The 16978-nt window shown below is 40.6% G+C and overlaps 2 protein-coding genes and 1 pseudogene across 5 annotated transcripts; 2 read left to right on the top strand and 1 right to left on the bottom strand.

Moving 5' to 3' along the window:
* Nucleotides 1-521: 521 nt before the first annotated feature.
* On the bottom strand, nt 522-12866 carry LOC120657452 (annotated as a pseudogene).
* Nucleotides 3687-6314, top strand: LOC120657454. 4 transcript variants are annotated; one of them, XM_039935760.1, is made up of 5 exons: nt 3687-3833; nt 3903-4090; nt 4180-4313; nt 5238-5329; nt 5703-6314. In XM_039935760.1, the coding sequence occupies exons 1-5, from the start codon at nt 3829-3831 to the stop codon at nt 5785-5787; spliced, it is 504 nt and encodes a 167-aa protein (XP_039791694.1). In that variant the 5' UTR covers nt 3687-3828; the 3' UTR covers nt 5788-6314. The 4 variants fall into 4 exon arrangements, 3 of the variants coding, with proteins under 3 accessions (XP_039791694.1, XP_039791695.1, XP_039791693.1); XM_039935761.1 differs by having other exon boundaries at nt 3687-3835; nt 4026-4090; XR_005668184.1 differs by having other exon boundaries at nt 3687-4090; nt 5761-6314.
* A 230-nt stretch (nt 12867-13096) lies between the features above and the next one.
* On the top strand, nt 13097-16602 carry LOC120657453 (zinc finger CCCH domain-containing protein 18). The gene is made up of 4 exons (XM_039935758.1): nt 13097-13432; nt 14006-14323; nt 15052-15112; nt 15394-16602. Exons 1-4 carry the CDS (start codon nt 13298-13300, stop codon nt 16395-16397), a joined length of 1518 nt encoding a protein of 505 aa, XP_039791692.1. The 5' UTR covers nt 13097-13297; the 3' UTR covers nt 16398-16602.
* Nucleotides 16603-16978: the final 376 nt, after the last annotated feature.

The following is a 16978-nucleotide window of genomic DNA, read 5'->3' as shown; positions in this document are numbered from 1 at the left end:
GGATCGTCACTAGAAAATCATGATTGGGGATATGGGCATATGGCGTCTGCCTAACATATAAGCTCCGATTGAGTCAGAAACTCAGAATGTGGGTAAGATCTACTTGAGATAGAAAAAGCACGGCGATCGCACGAGATCCATTACTCATTTCATGCCATCCTACGTAGGGATGAAAACGGTCGGAAACATCGGCGAAAGACTCCATCATTTTCACTTTCATATTTTTCATCGGAAACGAAAACGACGCCGCTATTCTGATAATTTTGAAAATAAAAATATACGGTCGAGAACACATCAATAACCATCGAAACCCATCAAAACAATATTTAAAAAATAATAAATATATCAAACAATAGAGCATAACATTAACTATATGACTTGACACATCTCATATGTAATTAGTGAAGATTCGATTAAGATATTAATCCAAATATCGAACCAATCCGTGATAACTGACACATAGTAGCATGCACGATAGTATTGTACAAAGTTGCACACAACATAAGTGACATAGTCATACATGATGATTAACTAAATTCAAATAGAAACTTAAACATAGACTAGCATGCCATTAAGAATAGTGCTAGTGCAGAGCCGCAGGCTACCTATGCCTACAGCTAAACCTCCGCAAGCTATTGGGCCGAGAAAGTATGTATTGGATTGGGCTTCAAATACAGTAATACCGACGATAAATTACCGGATAAATACGGTAATTTTCGAAAACAGTCAGTAGAGATTGAAATCATTTTCGCTTTCAGTTTCGAATAAAAATATTATTTTTGTTTCTGTATTTTCGGTAGCCGTTTTCATTTTCATTTACACCAAAATTTCGGTAAAATCTCGAAAACGGTTCCCGGTAATCGAAAATTTTCGTTTTCGTTTTCAACCCTAATCCTAATCCTACGGTTGTAAGAGGTTCTCCGAAACTGGGGGCACCTTAAACATGCGTGGCACAAATGGAGCATCAGCTGATACAATTTCAAGAGAATGGAGAGGCCTCAACCTTCCCACCACCACTGAATGAAGAACGCAAATAATGTTCCTTCTGATAAGAAAATAAATCTCACTTATTGTATTGATTTTCCTCCACGTCGTTTGAAATGGAGAACTTATTCTTGAATGGCTCCTGTTTCCATCCAGGTGTCTTGTGGGTACTGAAGCACAATGCTTGCTGAATTGCTGTGCCTGACTGGTTATACATTTCCAAGCAGCTTATTTGCTGTGCCAAATTTCGGTGCAATATCAACAGGTACCTGGAATGAACATAAATAAGGGTGTAAACTCTGCTCACTTGAATTCAAATGAATATAAATTGGCAGAAAAGTCACACATATAAACTCGGTGCAGCAAGCTAGCAGTAAATTCAGTGCCCAAACCAACATAGATGAGTCTGAGGTTGCGTCAAGGTACCTGCATATGTTCTATCTTCTCCAATGCCATGCGCAATGGTTGCGTCAAGGTTGCACGGGACTGGAGAAGAGTCCGGGCAGCAGGCTTATTGCCCTTTGCCTGTATTGTCAGTATCTCCCTGCTCAGGCTTTCTACAGCATCCTCAACCTTCCACAGTACAAACTCTAGTTAGGAGTGGTGACAGAGAAGTAACAAGATAGTTGAATGTTGAGATAATTACCTTCGTAAAGTCAACTGAGAATTTTCCATCTGAGTGTAAGACAAAAGCCCCTTTGTCATACAACCAGTAAACTGCAGAGCTTGTCCTTTTCTATATTTGGATACAAGGTAAAAATCAGTTTATCATCAAGTGTTCAGGACAGTACGAAAATGGTATGAGACATAGCGATGTCCTTCTGTTTCGAATGTAAGTCAGTTAGCTAGCAGGGAAGATATAGCCTTACCCATGTGCTTCTTCCAGTCCAAAACGGATTGACCGGAAGCAGCCAGCCAGGAAAGAGACATACATGGATTGTGATAGGCTCTTAGGAAGCAATCCCTGATAGAAGAGAAAGCAAATGATCGAATTAACAAAAATACAGGAAAATAACCAGCAGGTCATAGGTTCCATATTATTATAGAAACAGCAAACTTGAATGCCTGGTCAGGGTAACACGAGCGCAATGGTATCCCAATAAGTGATGGAATTACTAACCTTCTTAATAAGGAAATTCAGTGCCCAGAGACCAACTATATCAGCTTTTGCCTCCTCCAATGCTGAATGGAATTCTTGAAGTTCCTATGCATTTATGAAAAAAAAGAACAAGTTGAAGGAGCTCAGCTTGGAGGCAACAATATAGGAGACACCATGAAAACATGCCAACTAATAAATGTAATTGCATTTATCACAGAAGTAAAATACTTCATGTATGAAGAAACTTTATGTAAAAGAAAAGATACTGAATTGCATTACAGTGACTTCTATTGTTAAAATCATCTAGGAAGAAATATGCTACTTTAAAGAATATATACCCTGCAACTTTGGTCATTTTTAGACATTTTATTTTTACCAAGATGTTCTCCGCAACTTACTCATTTTTAAATATATTACATACAAAATAAATTTTGAATGTTCACAGGATATAAAAAAAAACTCCCTCTGTCCCTCATTATAGGTCATTTTGGCTTTTCTACATACATAGGTTTTACTATGCACCTAGATATACGCTATGTCTACATACAAAGTAAAAATTATGTATATACGCTATGTCTACATACATAGTAAAAATTATGTATGTAGAAAAAACAAAAACACCTATAGTTTGGAACGAAGGAAGTAGTTGGTAAAATGGAATGATTTTTGAGGGGAAGCAGAACGTTTCAATTGGAGTTGAACTAAAACCGGTGATTTTTAAAATTGCCGTTTGAGTACGTACCAATCTTACTGTTGACTTTTTACCACTTGGAAGGGTGATAGAATGAGGTCCAATTCCATGGCAGCATTCATGGCAAACAATATGTGTATAATACGGCTCGAAATTAACATATTCCTTCTGCTCCACTCTGATGCAGGCATCAGCTATAGGCTTTAAGATATGCTTGAAGCTGAATAAAACAGAAATAGAATCGACAACATTAGCATAACCCCTTATTTTTTTTCTTGCTGTTATGAGTGTGAGCTACCTAATTGGAAATTAAAATTAATAAATAGGAATAAAAAGGCATACTTGGCTTCTGAAATGTTTTTAAGCATAACCATGGAAGTTCCTCGCTCATTCACAATCCGTTCATCATTGGGTAAATTGAAAGCAATGGTCTGTGGACCTTTCACATCCTGCACCAACAGTCCATGTTAGAGCATCATGAAGCTGTTGACAAGAACATTAAACCAGTGACAGAAAAATCATCTGCACTACGCCTACTGGTTCTTGAATGGTGAATCTCTCAACCTACCAACTAACAGCAGAAGCTAAATTTTAGTGAAAAAGAAATGGAGGGTAAATAGCAAATAGGAAAGTTACAGGCTTCCTGTACATTTCAAGCAGCCAAGACATGATATAAGGAATTAAGCAAAGCAATTTCAACATGAGAATAACAGTTAATCAACAATAAATGGGATGGAAGCACAAAAGTTTTCCGTAAATGGTCACAATGATAAATAATCTCTACTACTAAAAAGGGGCTAAGGGTGACGTTTTTTGGTGTACATCTGCCTCTCCAACTTTTTAAATAATCTCTCCGTTCGATCTCTCTCCGCCCCGGCCGGCCCGTTTCAATCTCGCCTGCGATCCCAGACCTCCGATCCGGCGACATCCAGTCACACGGGTCGACGGGCCGCCGCGCAGCCGCTCTTCGATCTCTCTCCGCCCCGGCCGGCCGCTCGTGGAAACGTCGCCCTCCGGTCGTGCGGAACCGACATTAGCGGGAAGAAACCGCGCCATGCTCGGTTAGTGTTGCCCCTCTCCTATGTTTTCATCCTCGCTGCATAGCTGTCGTACGTCATTGTGCCCCGCCGGCCACCACGCCTCCTTCCCGTGTATGATAGCACTCGTCCAGCCGTTGGCTCCGCTTGCGCTTCTGAGTTCCCCGAGCACAATGCCCCAAACCCCTAACCTTGCAGCTAATCCCTCTGCCAGCTCTCGCTATTGTTACTGCCGCCTGCCTCGAGGGGTTCCATCTCCGTCGATGAATCTCGATCAAGGTGAGAAGACCTGCGCTAAGACGCTCGCATTAATGGTTTCAATTGGTTTTCATGTTGACGGTAATGGTGATGGAGACATATTCCATCAGATGGTAGATTTGTATTCACAAATCACAAAGTACAAGGGAAGGGCGCGCTGATGGCTGTGCTGACGGACTCTGCGAGCTGCTCGTTCTGCACAGAGGATGATGGCCCGTGCTTCGCTCGATATGTTGCTGAGCAGGTAACCAAAAGCTCTTACAACCTGATTGGGCAAGGACCTGAATTGCTTACTTTATCTGATCATGATTGCGCATATTCAATGCTTACAAGCACTTGAGAAGATATCACGGAGGCAGCCTAAGCATTGCTTGCAATTAGACATGATCACCACTGTGCTAGCATATATTGATTTCATCTCTACAAGCATTCAGATTATATAGTTTAAGAAGTCATTTTTGGTGCTGAGAAATTAGTACCACTAAAAAACTATGCTTTATTCTATAGTTCAGAGGGTTGCGATGTTACCAGTGGCAAATACCTGCAATAAGGTCCCTGCAGACTGTACCCCGTTTGTGATGGCTTTGGTTGCATATATGTTGTGTAATATATGAACATTTATACATGAAAAAGGTGATGCTTCTCTTTCAGTTTCTTTCCATTCCCACTAGCTATGAAATTTATTTATCACAGTTCCCATCTCAACCCCTTCCCCAGACCCCGCACAGTGCGGGAAGCCTACGGCACTGGGTACGCCCTTTACAGTTCCCATCTTTCATATGATAATTTATCACATTACCGTCTTCTTAATTAGGTTTGTGCATTGATTTGTTGTTCTAGGGATATAGGTTCAGATATCTGGAGATTTGTGTCTACCATTTTTTAAATGAATTGATGTTTCTTATTCATGAAGATGAATACCAGTTCAGATAGAAAACGTGTGTGATTACTTAGGTAGTTAGATTAGCCAGGCAGATTTTGCTGAATTAGTGGATTGAAAGTTCAGATTGTTTGTAGCTCTGTACAATGTTACTGAAGATGAGTTGAGAGATTTATTCTCTGACTCTGAACTCTAGCTTCTTCCCAACCACATGGAAATTCTGTGATCTGAACTCTGAATATGTTCTCACGACTAGAAGAACTATTTTCTATATTTGTTTTCAATCAGGTGGATCAAGCATCAAGCTGCAGGGATCTTTTTTTATCCATCCAAGTGATGTCCAGTTTCTCCAGGGATCAAGCATTTGTTCCCTTCACACGGTGGGATTGGACTTTTCTATGATTCTCTTGTTTTCTATGCTTTTGTTGTAAGGTGGAGTTTGTAGGAGCTACTAAGGTCATATATTTCCTTTATATTGCTTGCCTTTTTTTTGTCATAGGTAAATATTTACATTTCTTTCATTTGTCCCCCATTATTGTTTGGTTCTTGGTAAACTGAATTTTATTTTACTTTATCTCTTATTTTATCCAATATCACAATCTTATTTAGCTGTTTGGCTAATCTGTTTTGGGAGAAAAAATAAATTAATGTTCAAAATAAGGTCATCAAATTTAGATAAGCACAATATTTAATTCTGGTTAATGGCTTGGACTATTTTCATTTTATAGACCAAGTTAATTGTTTGAAAAATAGGTCTTTGGTTGTGCGAGCTCACGACAATGACTGCCAAAGTGTTACTGCCCATGAACAGGGCATGAAGGCGACGAGTGAACCATGAATAGTTCTTGAAGGAAACGACTGCACATTTTGAAGGAAACGGTTGGCTGTCTCTGCTTCGGTTCCACCAGCGATGTCTGCACCATGTTAGACCAAATGGCACATAGGAGTGCCAGCTAGCTAGCTAGAGCCTGCTTGTTGCGTGGGACATCATTGAGGGAGCATGATGCTTTGATGGGATCAGTGCAGGATGTGTCTCCTTTTCGGATATGCTAATGCTAAGGATGAAAGGTTCAAGCTCTTCGTGAAGATATGATGGATGTCCAGGTAGCTTCTCAGCACAACAATTGGCATATCTTCCAGTAGAAGGTTTGCACTGCTCTGTAATTTTTTTCTTCAAAGACAGCCATCTTCATATTGAACCCATCCTTGCTATTGGCTTCAGAGTTTGTTTCCCTTTATTTTTCAAACATTGCATCTTGTATCCTCATCCTCATTGCTAAAGTTAATCTAGGTGATTCTGAAGTTAAGTTTAAATTTTGTATGATTTTTGTTAATTGGCACGGACAATCTTCTATTCAAATTAAATCAGCGTGTATATCATGGTAAAAATCATATTACTGTAAAATTTATCTTATAAATGTCAATGAGCCTGATCATATTGTGTTGCTCATACTTTGAGTATTACTGTAAAACTTTGTACCCGCCCGTAGCAACGCACGGGCACAAACCTAGTAGGAAAAATTAAGAAAAATAAACCTATAATTCCGAAAACTTGAAACACCTGGATGACAACAATGCCACTGAGAAAGTAGTAAGGTGAACATGCAAACTACAAAAAGTGCAAGTCAAATATGTGTGGTCAACCATGATAGCAACAAATAATATTGGGTAAGAAAACAACATGAATCATTTCATGAAATTCTAGTGCTTCATCACTTTTCTTGGATTACAATATTCATAGACGCATTTATTCTCAACTTATTGTGGACCAAACAGAAGGAAAAGAAAATTTTGACTATATTGGTCTACAAATATCCAGTTATTAGGCATCAACATCACAATAGTAACATACCCCAGAATTGTAGAGAAGATTGATCACACGAATTGGAGCAGCAGATACGCTGTCTGATTTGAAAATATTGTCCATCGGAAGGTTTCTCTCCAAATCCTGAACTCAGATCAAATTTGATGTAAAGCAAAGCTTATTACTTTCTTAAAGGAAACTTAAAGAGATTACCTGGAGTTGGTCGCCAAAGAGTTTAACTTGAGAAGTAGCTGTGTCGTCACGTATTCCAACAAATGCTTCGAAAGTTGCCTTTGGAATGGTAAAAAATACTAGTAAAAAACCAACAAAAAATGTATTGAACTCCATGTATACTATGCAACATAACCTGGGACCAAAGTAGAAATCAAAATTCTAGAATTAACCCAACAATATTGCAGACTTGTAATGTTAACAGAGAGCACTCAAACCTTAAGTTGTGTTCGAGAAAAAAAATTTAGTGTTCGAGAACCTTAAGTTGCTAAAATGGTAAACCTAGCAGGGAGCAAGGTTGGAAATAAGCGATGGCCGAAAGCTGAGTTCAGCGCAAGTGTGCAACTAGTGTCAATCTGCTAGCATCAGTGAAATGAACTTAAAGAGTGCTCCAAAGAGGACAAAATTCAAAACTGTATGTGGTGTAAGTGACTTGAGGCTCAGACTTGATAAACAAATTGAAATGCCAAGAACATGTGGTACAAGGATCCTGTGAAAACACCTTATAACTAAATAGGCCATCTTCATATGTTTCATATGGGCCAATTGTGACATCTAAGTTGGAGTCCTGCATACAAGACAAGAATGCAAAATATATAGGTGATATATGTGAAGAACTTAGAGAAACCATATCCTATAGCTAAGTAATGTGGACATTGACATGAGAAACTAGATGTATTTTTCACCACTAATTTCTATCATGGGATGTTTATATAGTATAGAGAAACTATAACATTATGAAATGTTTTTCGACATAAATCTACTTATATCATTTACAAATATTCAATCACATTATGAAACGCAAGGTGATCAAAATCTATATGGGTTGACAGCATGCAAGCAAAAAATGTCATGTGTTCGCAAATGGAGGGAGTATGACATGTAAGCCTGTTTTTTTTAAAAAAATAAATAAATACAAGTTGGTAACTTGTTAGCTTCAGTAATCTTTCAATAATCTGAAATGAATCATATGGAAACAAGGAGAATTTTTCTCAACTTTTAATGATATTAAAGCAATGTACTTCCTGCAGCATAAAAGTGATGTTTTGTTGTTTATTGACTCCTTAAATTGTAGTTAACCAATCTAGCCATTCTTGCTTTTATATACTGGTAAAAGATCTTCCAGGGCTCATAGATCATTTAGTTAAACTTCGGCAATAATCTCACTGCCCACAATTCCAGACCATGATAAGTGGTCATAGAAGGTAGGAGATATAGGTACAACTAGCACAATTTGCCATAAAGCAGAAGAATGGAGACCATGGTGCATTATTATATGAACAGAGAAATGGACTATAAAGAATTATGATACTAACCAACTCCATCCAAGCTACATCAGATTCATAGTAATCATTTGAAAGGAAAGCGTTTGCCTTGGTTCTCAGCAAGTTCTTGAGGCTACAAGACAAATAAATAAATAAATAAATGTTCACACAAACGAATTAAAAACTTAGAAACTAAAAAACATATGCTTACCTTGGAGAATCAGAGCATACTGATGCTTTCGCAAGAAGTTCAGCTGCTTTCTCAAGGGATGATCTGTACTCCTTGGAGTATGGAACTATAAAAAGATCATCTGAAGTTTTGGTTTGGTCTGATCCATCTGACTGTGTTAATGATGGAGAGGATAGAGTCATGCCGGCATTTTATGATGGTAAAAAACCCAGCGGCGTCGTTTTGTTCTTTATCAGTCAGTCTACTCTTCCAAAGTTCAAACTCCTATAGACAGAAAACATATGCAAAAATGAATTCACTTCAACTAGTACAGAATCAAGTTATGTAAAATGTACAACTCTTAACACAAACAGCACACAAAATATGCAGTATGAACAGGAAATATGTTCTACTGGATATAAATGAGCCCTAGGTGGGTGGTAGGTGGGGGTAGTAGATGCTAATGTACCATTTTGTCCATATTAGGAGGATAGAAGTTAGCACCAGGAGGCTTATCTAGAGGAAATGCTGCACGATACTCAACCCCCTTCCATCCTGAAACTGGCTTGGTGGCATCTGTGAGTAATTTCACAGCAGAATCTGCAGTCGATAGAAAAGCCTTATTTTCGTCGAGGCAGGACCTGTTATGAGAGTGTCTTTAAGCAAGATGGCACACAAGATAATTGGAAATAGTTTAAGAAAAGGTAATTCCATACTGTTATACATTAAGAAAATTACAGCATATAATGTTAAGATATTCCAATCAATCAAGAATCTTCATGCAAGAAAAAGGTATTACCAGGGACTCTTATTAATATAATAATATGCCCACTTCAATTTATCAAAGGCTGAGGATTCAGAATGTCCTTTCAGCCAGTCTCTAAGCATTCTGTTGCTATTCCATACCTATTTGAGAGCCAAAGTAGTAACAGGTAAATATAAGAATTAAGAAATATGCAATACACGACAATGGCTATCAAATGAAGATAGCTTTTTTTTAACTAATTGTATATGGCATATCCAACCAATAAGAAATAGAAGACACAAAATGGAAAACGCTTGATGAAGAAGTAACCTGCTCATAAAATATGTCATCAGTAACTATTGCTGCTTTAAGAATATATCCCAAGGCTTCCCTGTCTCCTTCAGATAGAGTAGTCAACTGTAAAGAAAACATATAAAGAAGTCAATTATCTCGGCCGGCGGGGGAATGACCGCCCCCGCGGTATTGTGTGATAGAGAAGACCGTCTCACACCGGCCAAGAAAATCCTCGAACCCCTGCCCCAACCTTACACAGCGGCACCGTAGCCCATGTGAGACGACCACAACCGGGGCCGGGCCTTAGACCTGTGCTTTGGCACCATGGAACAGACGAGGGGATTTTTTTAACCTCAACCTGAAATTCGCTCCCACGGAGAGTCGAACCCAGGACCTGAGTGCCGCTGGGTTCCCCTAACCAACTCAGCTAGAGGCCCTTTGGCAATATATAGCAGCAAGTGACATATCAACATCTCCATGCCTTTCCTGCTATTGGATGTATCAAAATACATATTATGAACTTGGCAACTTGCAGCATAACAATCCAGGTCAGCTGTCATTGTTGTGTAAAGCATGAAAAAATTATGTACACGATATACTAACGGCTTTATGTATTGGTAAACCAATGCATTAAACTAGAAAAGTACTATAGCATATGCACTCTGACAGTGAGGAAATGTATCAAAGAGTTCCATGATTTCCCGAGTGTTTTTTTGCTAATGGCCCATGGCTTAGTTGGTTATTGATCTTCTTTACAATTTTCTCATATGGCCAAGGCTATTTTAGCACAATTCAGGCAATCCCCTAGGGTTGTTATGGTTGGGAAATGTTGGTTGAGGACTCTTGTTTTCTCTCTCAGGAAATGTCCAAATTAGACTAGAAAACTTGCAGCCACCTTATGAGAAATTCTGAAGAAGAACAATAACCCTCAGCCATTTGAAAAGAACACTAAAAAAATCTTTTATATCATGTAGTGTATGTGAATTTTGATCCTTGCATATAAACATGACCAAGATAAAAATCTATCATGGAATGGACAGTATACTTGGCATAACTAAAGTCAGCTAAAGACTTGTCCTAGCAAAGGAGAGGAAGGAGAACCACAGGTGTCATTCACTGTCTGACACTTAAAAAACAGTTTATCATCCACCTTACATGCACTGGACTGCCATAACAAAATGAAAAGTATGCAAATCATTTGTGTAATTGCAAAGTAGAAAGAAGAAAAATCTCCTTAATCCCAAGTGTCATCAGTAGCACATCCATTTCATCAGCTGAAGGTAGTATTTCATGTTCAGTGAGCTCAAGCAATATATCTGCACTTTTCAATTCTTATGTGAATATATATGGAGCATTTTTTTTAAAGATTTCCTTATGCCATACATACACCTTCTCTTGTTTTAAAGACAAACAATCATTCAGAAACCTAAATAGTTAGGTATTTGTGAATTGCATGCCAAGCTAGAGGATGATTGAAAGAAAAACTTACATCTGGTTCCAAATGGATGGGAGCATAACGGTTGATTTGCTTTTGTAAAGTTAAACTGCGGGACACTGTATTGTCTTTGTACCTGCAAAGGTGGCATGAATGTTGAAACAGTGTAATTTTGATAAAAATGTATTTCTAAAGTTTTGACCAAAGGATTATGATCTACTTTCTTCAAAAATGAAGGCCCACATATTGAAAAAATTACAATTGGACATAGAATAATGCTGCTTGCCTTTCTTCAATGATATTAAAAAGGTGGCCATATTGCCCGTTCACATCATAAGGAACATATTCTCCACTTTCTTTTGCAAGGCAGCTCCTGTACTCATCACAACACATATACCTAACTGCAGATACTTCACTTTCCTACAAGTTAAAAACTTATATACTTATGAAAATTTAATAAGTAAAATCATTAGAACAAAGATAGAGCATAATTAATAATAGAATACTGATATGTAAAGCTTATCGCCAGTTACTTGATAGGAATAGGGTATAATTCCTTGCGAGTAAATGGCAGTAAAACATAAGTAAATACTGTCTCCGGATGCACAAAGTTAGTGATCTGGACTAAGATGAGAATACAATTATGAGTCCAACGGTCACTGTGTGAACTGTGAAGTATCACAACATTCTTACTTGGAGAGTGAAGGCCTCAAGTGGAATTGGAGCTAAATTAGTCACAAGGTAAACATCACAGTACTCATTGTTTATGAATGTCCCGTTGTTTATAACACTGCCAAAAAGGATCCAAGGTTCAGATGATATCATATTTATGATATCCAAGATGCAGATCATGATGGTTGGAAATTCATGCGAAAAATAAATGTGATGCAATAGCTCTTAACAAGTCTCTTATAGAATACTAATGCTTAATTGCTTATATAAACTTAAGTGCCCATCGATATTCCAACAAAAAGATGTGGTTAAAGGTCCACCAAAGTTGTTATGGGAATGAGATGTGCCATTTGATACTTATAAGCCTGATGAAAATGGTGTCATTGGTTGCAAAATACAATGGATTGCAAGGTAAATATACTAACCATTCCTCAAGAAATACAAATAACAGCTCGAAGGCATCGACTGGAAGCTTGATGCCTAGTTCTTCCTCGAGCTCCCTCCTGATGATTCATGTTAGATGGTAGTACCAATTATAAGTTATCATATAAACAAAAGATTAATTATATGCAACGTTATGGAATAATCAGCATAAACATTCATGAGAAACAGCATAAAGTATAACTTGTATGTCGAACTACTCTGTGAGGGATGAACAAGAGCAGAATTGCAACTGTCATGCTATTTGCAACAGTTACTTGAAGGATTTAAGCTTTCCACAGGAATAAAAGGTATCTCTGGGAGGAGTTTCACTTTCTGTTAGAATGTTGTAGGCATCCCTCGCTTCGCTCCGTGTTCGTTGTGTGCCCAAACTACTCTACACACTCCATCGTGGTATTCTGGTAGTTCTTGAAGACAGCAGTGAGGTCAGAGAGCTCACTGTGCAGAGAAGAGCGAGGAGTCGCCGGCGGAGATGTGGCCGGCGCTAGAGATGTCCCACTTCCCAGGCCACGAGTCCTTTCAGTCGGCGCGGCGCTGCAGCAGAAGCTCCCCGGTGCTCTCGCTGTAGATCCACACGTGCACCGCCCGGTGGTAGTCGCCGTCCCTGTGCACCTCAGACCTGAGACAAAACAAAGCACGCACCATCACCGGCGGCACCACACGATCCGACCGAAGGAATCCAACCGAGGCGGGAGAGTCTGGGGCGGGACGGTGGCGTGCCTTGGCTTGGAGACGCCGGTCTTCACCCCGGCGGCGTCGAGGACATCGAGGCGCTCTTCCGGTGCAGCAGCCATCTGGGCGGCGGCGCTGGCGGCGATTGAGCGGGAGCAGGAGCGACTTGCGAGTTGCGAGAAAGCGAAGCTTTGGGCAAAAAATTCAGTAGTTTTTTTTAGTACAAAAAATTCAGTAGTTGGGTAGATTGTTCAAAGTCTCAAACAATTCATCTTCAAAAGAAAATTCTGAAACAATTCGTAGTGGTTCAAGTCTTGAAGGCGACGGCAGAAAAAACGGGTCCAGGCCGGCTTGCAGGTAAAACCCGTTACAGCGAGCTAAAACTGCTTGCTGAGGCCCACATCGTCAGGCCTTCCTCTGGGCTCGGCCCATCATCTGTCACGGACTCACGGTCTCACCCTTCCTTACCCACCCACCCCATCGCCACCGGCCCACCGCCGACCGGGCAGGAGGAAGAAACGGTGCCGCGGCGCGGAGGGAGACTGGAGGAGGAAGAAGCCTCTCAACTCGAGTCTCGACCCGGCGCTTCTCGCCTCGCTGCCCGATCCAGACGGTGACCTATGGCGGGCGAGGGAGAGGACGAGGCGGCGGCGATCGAGCGGCAGCTGGAGCAGCAGCTGCAGGAGCAGCAGTCCTCCCTCGCGGCCGTCGACGAGGCCCTCGCCGCCGATCCCTCCAACGCCGACCTACTCGAGGTGCGTCGCAATATCACCGCCTCTTCGAGCCACATCTCCTACCGCGGCCTCTAATTAATTGCTAAAATGCTAACTCCCTTCAAACTGAATCGACTCCTAGGGTGTGGGGATTCTAGGGTACTGTGATTCATAGCATAGCATTGCCAGAAGGAGAGGATAACTCTTGGTGACTGGAGTACTAGTAGGTTGAGAAACCAGGACAACTTGGCTGCTACGCCTTTCTTTTTAATGCCACTGCACACATTGATACCATAATCATTTAGTGTAGAGTAGCAGTCGTGAGTTCAGTAATTGCAAGAGTGGTAATATCTCTTACATACTAGCTCATCTCTTCCAGATAGAGTTCATGGATTAGAGTTGCTGCGTGGCATCAATGCATGTAGGAGAAATGATTTTCCTCTCGCGCTTTACGTTCCTGAGTTGTGGATGTTCCCGTGTAACAATTTTTTTATAAAATTCTGAAGTTCTTGTTGCATGTTTTCACAACGCAGTGTTGCTTTCGATGAGTTTTAGTACCATTATCGTACAGTTTAGCTAATAAATGTTTTAATGTTGTGTTGTTGTTGTTTAAAGGTTCGAGAGGAACTTCTTGCTGCGATTAAGGATGCAGAGGAGGGACTTCTCGGCCTGAAGCATTCTAGGCTAGTGAAGCAAATAGATGATGTTTTTCCAAATGAGGAACCAGCATCCGAAGCACCAGAAATTGCTGCTGAGCCATTAGACCCAGATGATGTTGAGCCAGAACCACTTGGGCCACACGATTTTTCAATTGGATCAAAGTGTAGATTCCGGCACAACAATGGCCGTTGGTATAATGGATGCATTATAGGATTTGAGGGTTCAAGCGATGCAAGGATCTCATTTTTGACACCCACATCTGAAAACATGGCGGTGAGTTATCTAATCTGATTATCATTCTTAAACCTAGATTGTCATTTGGTGGTGTCGACCATTCTCTGCCTGATAAAAAATGTGCTTGACCCCATAAGCCCCTGCTGATATGGTTGGTACTGGCTCTCTTGAAGAAAAAAAAAGATATTGATGCCACTGGTATCTATGGAAAACATGCTTTGAGTGGCCCTGGACTATTGCATGGGCGTACAGCTAAGATTTCCATTGTCACAAATATGCATCAAGGGTGTCTCTATGCTCTACAAATGATTTCAGTGTTCAATTCAACAGAAGTTCCTGCTGTCATGCTATTAGGTGACCCTCAAAGCATAAACACATAATCAAAATAAGCCTGTATTACTTTGATGGATATTTTATAGACCCTACATATGTATGGTGCATTAATGATATTTTGTGGTGATTTTTTTTTTTGCTGCTACATACTGTTTAGAGGTTAGAATAAACTTTATGAAGCAGAACCTTGTAGCCATCTAAGATAGATTTCTCACATGGCACCCTCTGCTCTGGTCCCAACCCGTCAATAGCCAAAACTAAATTAGAAGCAGGAAGGGAACTAAGAGAAAGTCACAGGTGGGTACCCTGCATTGCAACTGCAGCTACCTTTCAATCTGCCATAATTTTCTTCTGGATAACATGAATATAATGCTCGGAGTATGTGGGCCATTATTATGAACAAACTAACTAATACAAATCTGCCCGTAGTGCAGATGTGCAAGTTCTTTCTACAGCAGCGATGTCGATTTGGTAGTAACTGCCGCATGTCCCATGGTATGTAAATGGTTATTTAGCTGTTGGAAGATCTAAGCCTAATAAAATGCCCTTTGTTATGGAGCTCTTTTTCCTTTTGCCTTTGACATAAAGCAATAGAGATAGCATGTCGTGGGTGTAAACTTTTCAAGATAAGTTGGTTTTCCGATTGATTGTGTTGCATTGTTGATGAATACTGTATTTTGTTTTTCTTGCTTATTTTGCCTGTGCGTCATAAATATTTGTATATTTTTTTGCCCTTTCAAGCTTAAAGAAATGGCTAATGTAGAAATTATCCTCAGGTATTGTGATTCCTACTTCAGCATTGAAGCGATTCACTCCAACTAGATGGCAGCAGTCGTTGGTTGGTTCCAGCATACTGGCAGCTTCTGGGCATCACTCTGGCCTTTGGAGGAGAGCTGAACTTGAGTCGTGGGATGATAATCTGAAGCTTGGCCAGGTTGTCTATCAAGATGATGGGAGTTCTGCAAGGCTTCCAAGTGATTCTCTTTCTGTATCAGAATACGCTGATATGAGCGACGAAGATGATGAAGGAAGCTCAAGTGAGGAAGAATCTGAGTTCAGTGATGATGCTGACCAAGAGGATGGATGCGTTCACCGGGGTCTTGGCCTTCTAGAACCCACAAATTTCAGTGGCATTCAGACAGACACCGTGATCTTTGCAAAATGGGAGCACCACACCAGGGGCATTGCCTCCAAAATGATGGCAAAAATGGGCTACCGAGAGGGGATGGGGCTTGGTGTGTCTGGCCAGGGCATGCTTGATCCAATTCCAGTCAAGGTACTGCCCCCAAAGCAGTCACTTGATCATGCTCTTGCTGCAAACGAGGCTGATGGAAGTATCGGCAGTGGTAAAAAACGCAGTCGGGGTGGTAAAAGAAAGCGTGAGAAAAAATTTGCTGAACAGGCGAGAGCTGCTAAAGCTGAAGAAGCAGAGAGATCTGTCTTCAGCTTTATCAACAGTCATCTAGTGAGCCAAGATATGCCTGAAGCTTCAGCCAACAAAGTTAGAAAGGGGCCATCAGGTGAGGCCAGTGGGCATGCTAAGACGGAGGACAGAAGATCCTTAGTCGCATACGATGAGGAAGTAAAAGAACTGAGGATTCGAGTTGAGAAACTGGTAGAGATGAAGAACCGAAACCGCAAAGACAAGGCAGTGTTTGAAGCTGCTTCAAGGAAACTGGAAGAGACTCGGAAGGCACTAGCTGATGCTGAAGCTACTCACGCGTCAGCAACAAGCGCTGTATCGAGAAAGGAGAAAGAGAAGAAATGGTTAAAATTCTGATGTCGCTTTGATGTGCCAGGGCTTCTGTCTATTTATCTTCTGATAAGAATCCGGCGTGATGTATCCAACTTATAATTGTTCCTTCAGTCAGCTGCTAGTCTGTTACTGTATGTCTATCAGGTTTTAGGAGATCTGTTGTAGAACTAGTATATTACTACTTAATTATCAAAACGACGTGGTATCTATTTAGAGGAGTTTTTGGCTCGTTATAAATTTTATAATCATCAGCGGTAGTATTTGGTAAGTAGTCATTTCATTTGCATTTCTATATATATTATTATATCAGAATCAAGATGGATAACTCGGTTTGTGTTGACTGGAAGACTTTCTTGAGTCATTTCAACAGAGCCGGTCCCAAGCCCGGGTAAAGGAGGAGGGTTGCGGTAGGTTTGGCGAACTAGTGTAAAAAATAGCCACTCAAATGGATATGAAACCCATAAGAACATCGTTGGGGTGTAACCCTCTGAGCGACACGCCACATCGGAACCCGGGTATGGTGATAAGTGGGCAAGGGCCGAGTCGCCACCCCACCAATGGCGCGTCGTATCGTGACCTGGGTACGATGATAAGTGAGCAAGGGT

This window comes from Panicum virgatum, chromosome 1N (assembly GCF_016808335.1).
Source record: "Panicum virgatum strain AP13 chromosome 1N, P.virgatum_v5, whole genome shotgun sequence".
In the NCBI taxonomy this organism is placed as follows: Eukaryota; Viridiplantae; Streptophyta; class Magnoliopsida; order Poales; family Poaceae; genus Panicum; species Panicum virgatum.
Note: the sequence above shows the minus strand (reverse complement) of the source record. Positions and strands in the feature narration are given on the sequence as shown.

Excerpts from the sequence above, each read along its gene's own strand:
- LOC120657454 (XM_039935759.1), top strand. The coding sequence starts at position 3,856 with ATGTTTTCATCCTCGCTGCATAGCTGTCGTACGTCATTGTGCCCCGCC. Across the intron at positions 4,091-4,179 it reads GTCGATGAATCTCGATCAAG|ATGGTAGATTTGTATTCACA; the intron begins GTGAGAAGACCT and ends ATATTCCATCAG. Across the intron at positions 5,330-5,702 it reads GCATTTGTTCCCTTCACACG|GTCTTTGGTTGTGCGAGCTC; the intron begins GTGGGATTGGAC and ends TTTGAAAAATAG.
- LOC120657453 (XM_039935758.1), top strand. The coding sequence starts at position 13,298 with ATGGCGGGCGAGGGAGAGGACGAGGCGGCGGCGATCGAGCGGCAGCTG. Across the intron at positions 13,433-14,005 it reads CCAACGCCGACCTACTCGAG|GTTCGAGAGGAACTTCTTGC; the intron begins GTGCGTCGCAAT and ends TGTTGTTTAAAG. Across the intron at positions 15,113-15,393 it reads TAACTGCCGCATGTCCCATG|GTATTGTGATTCCTACTTCA; the intron begins GTATGTAAATGG and ends AATTATCCTCAG.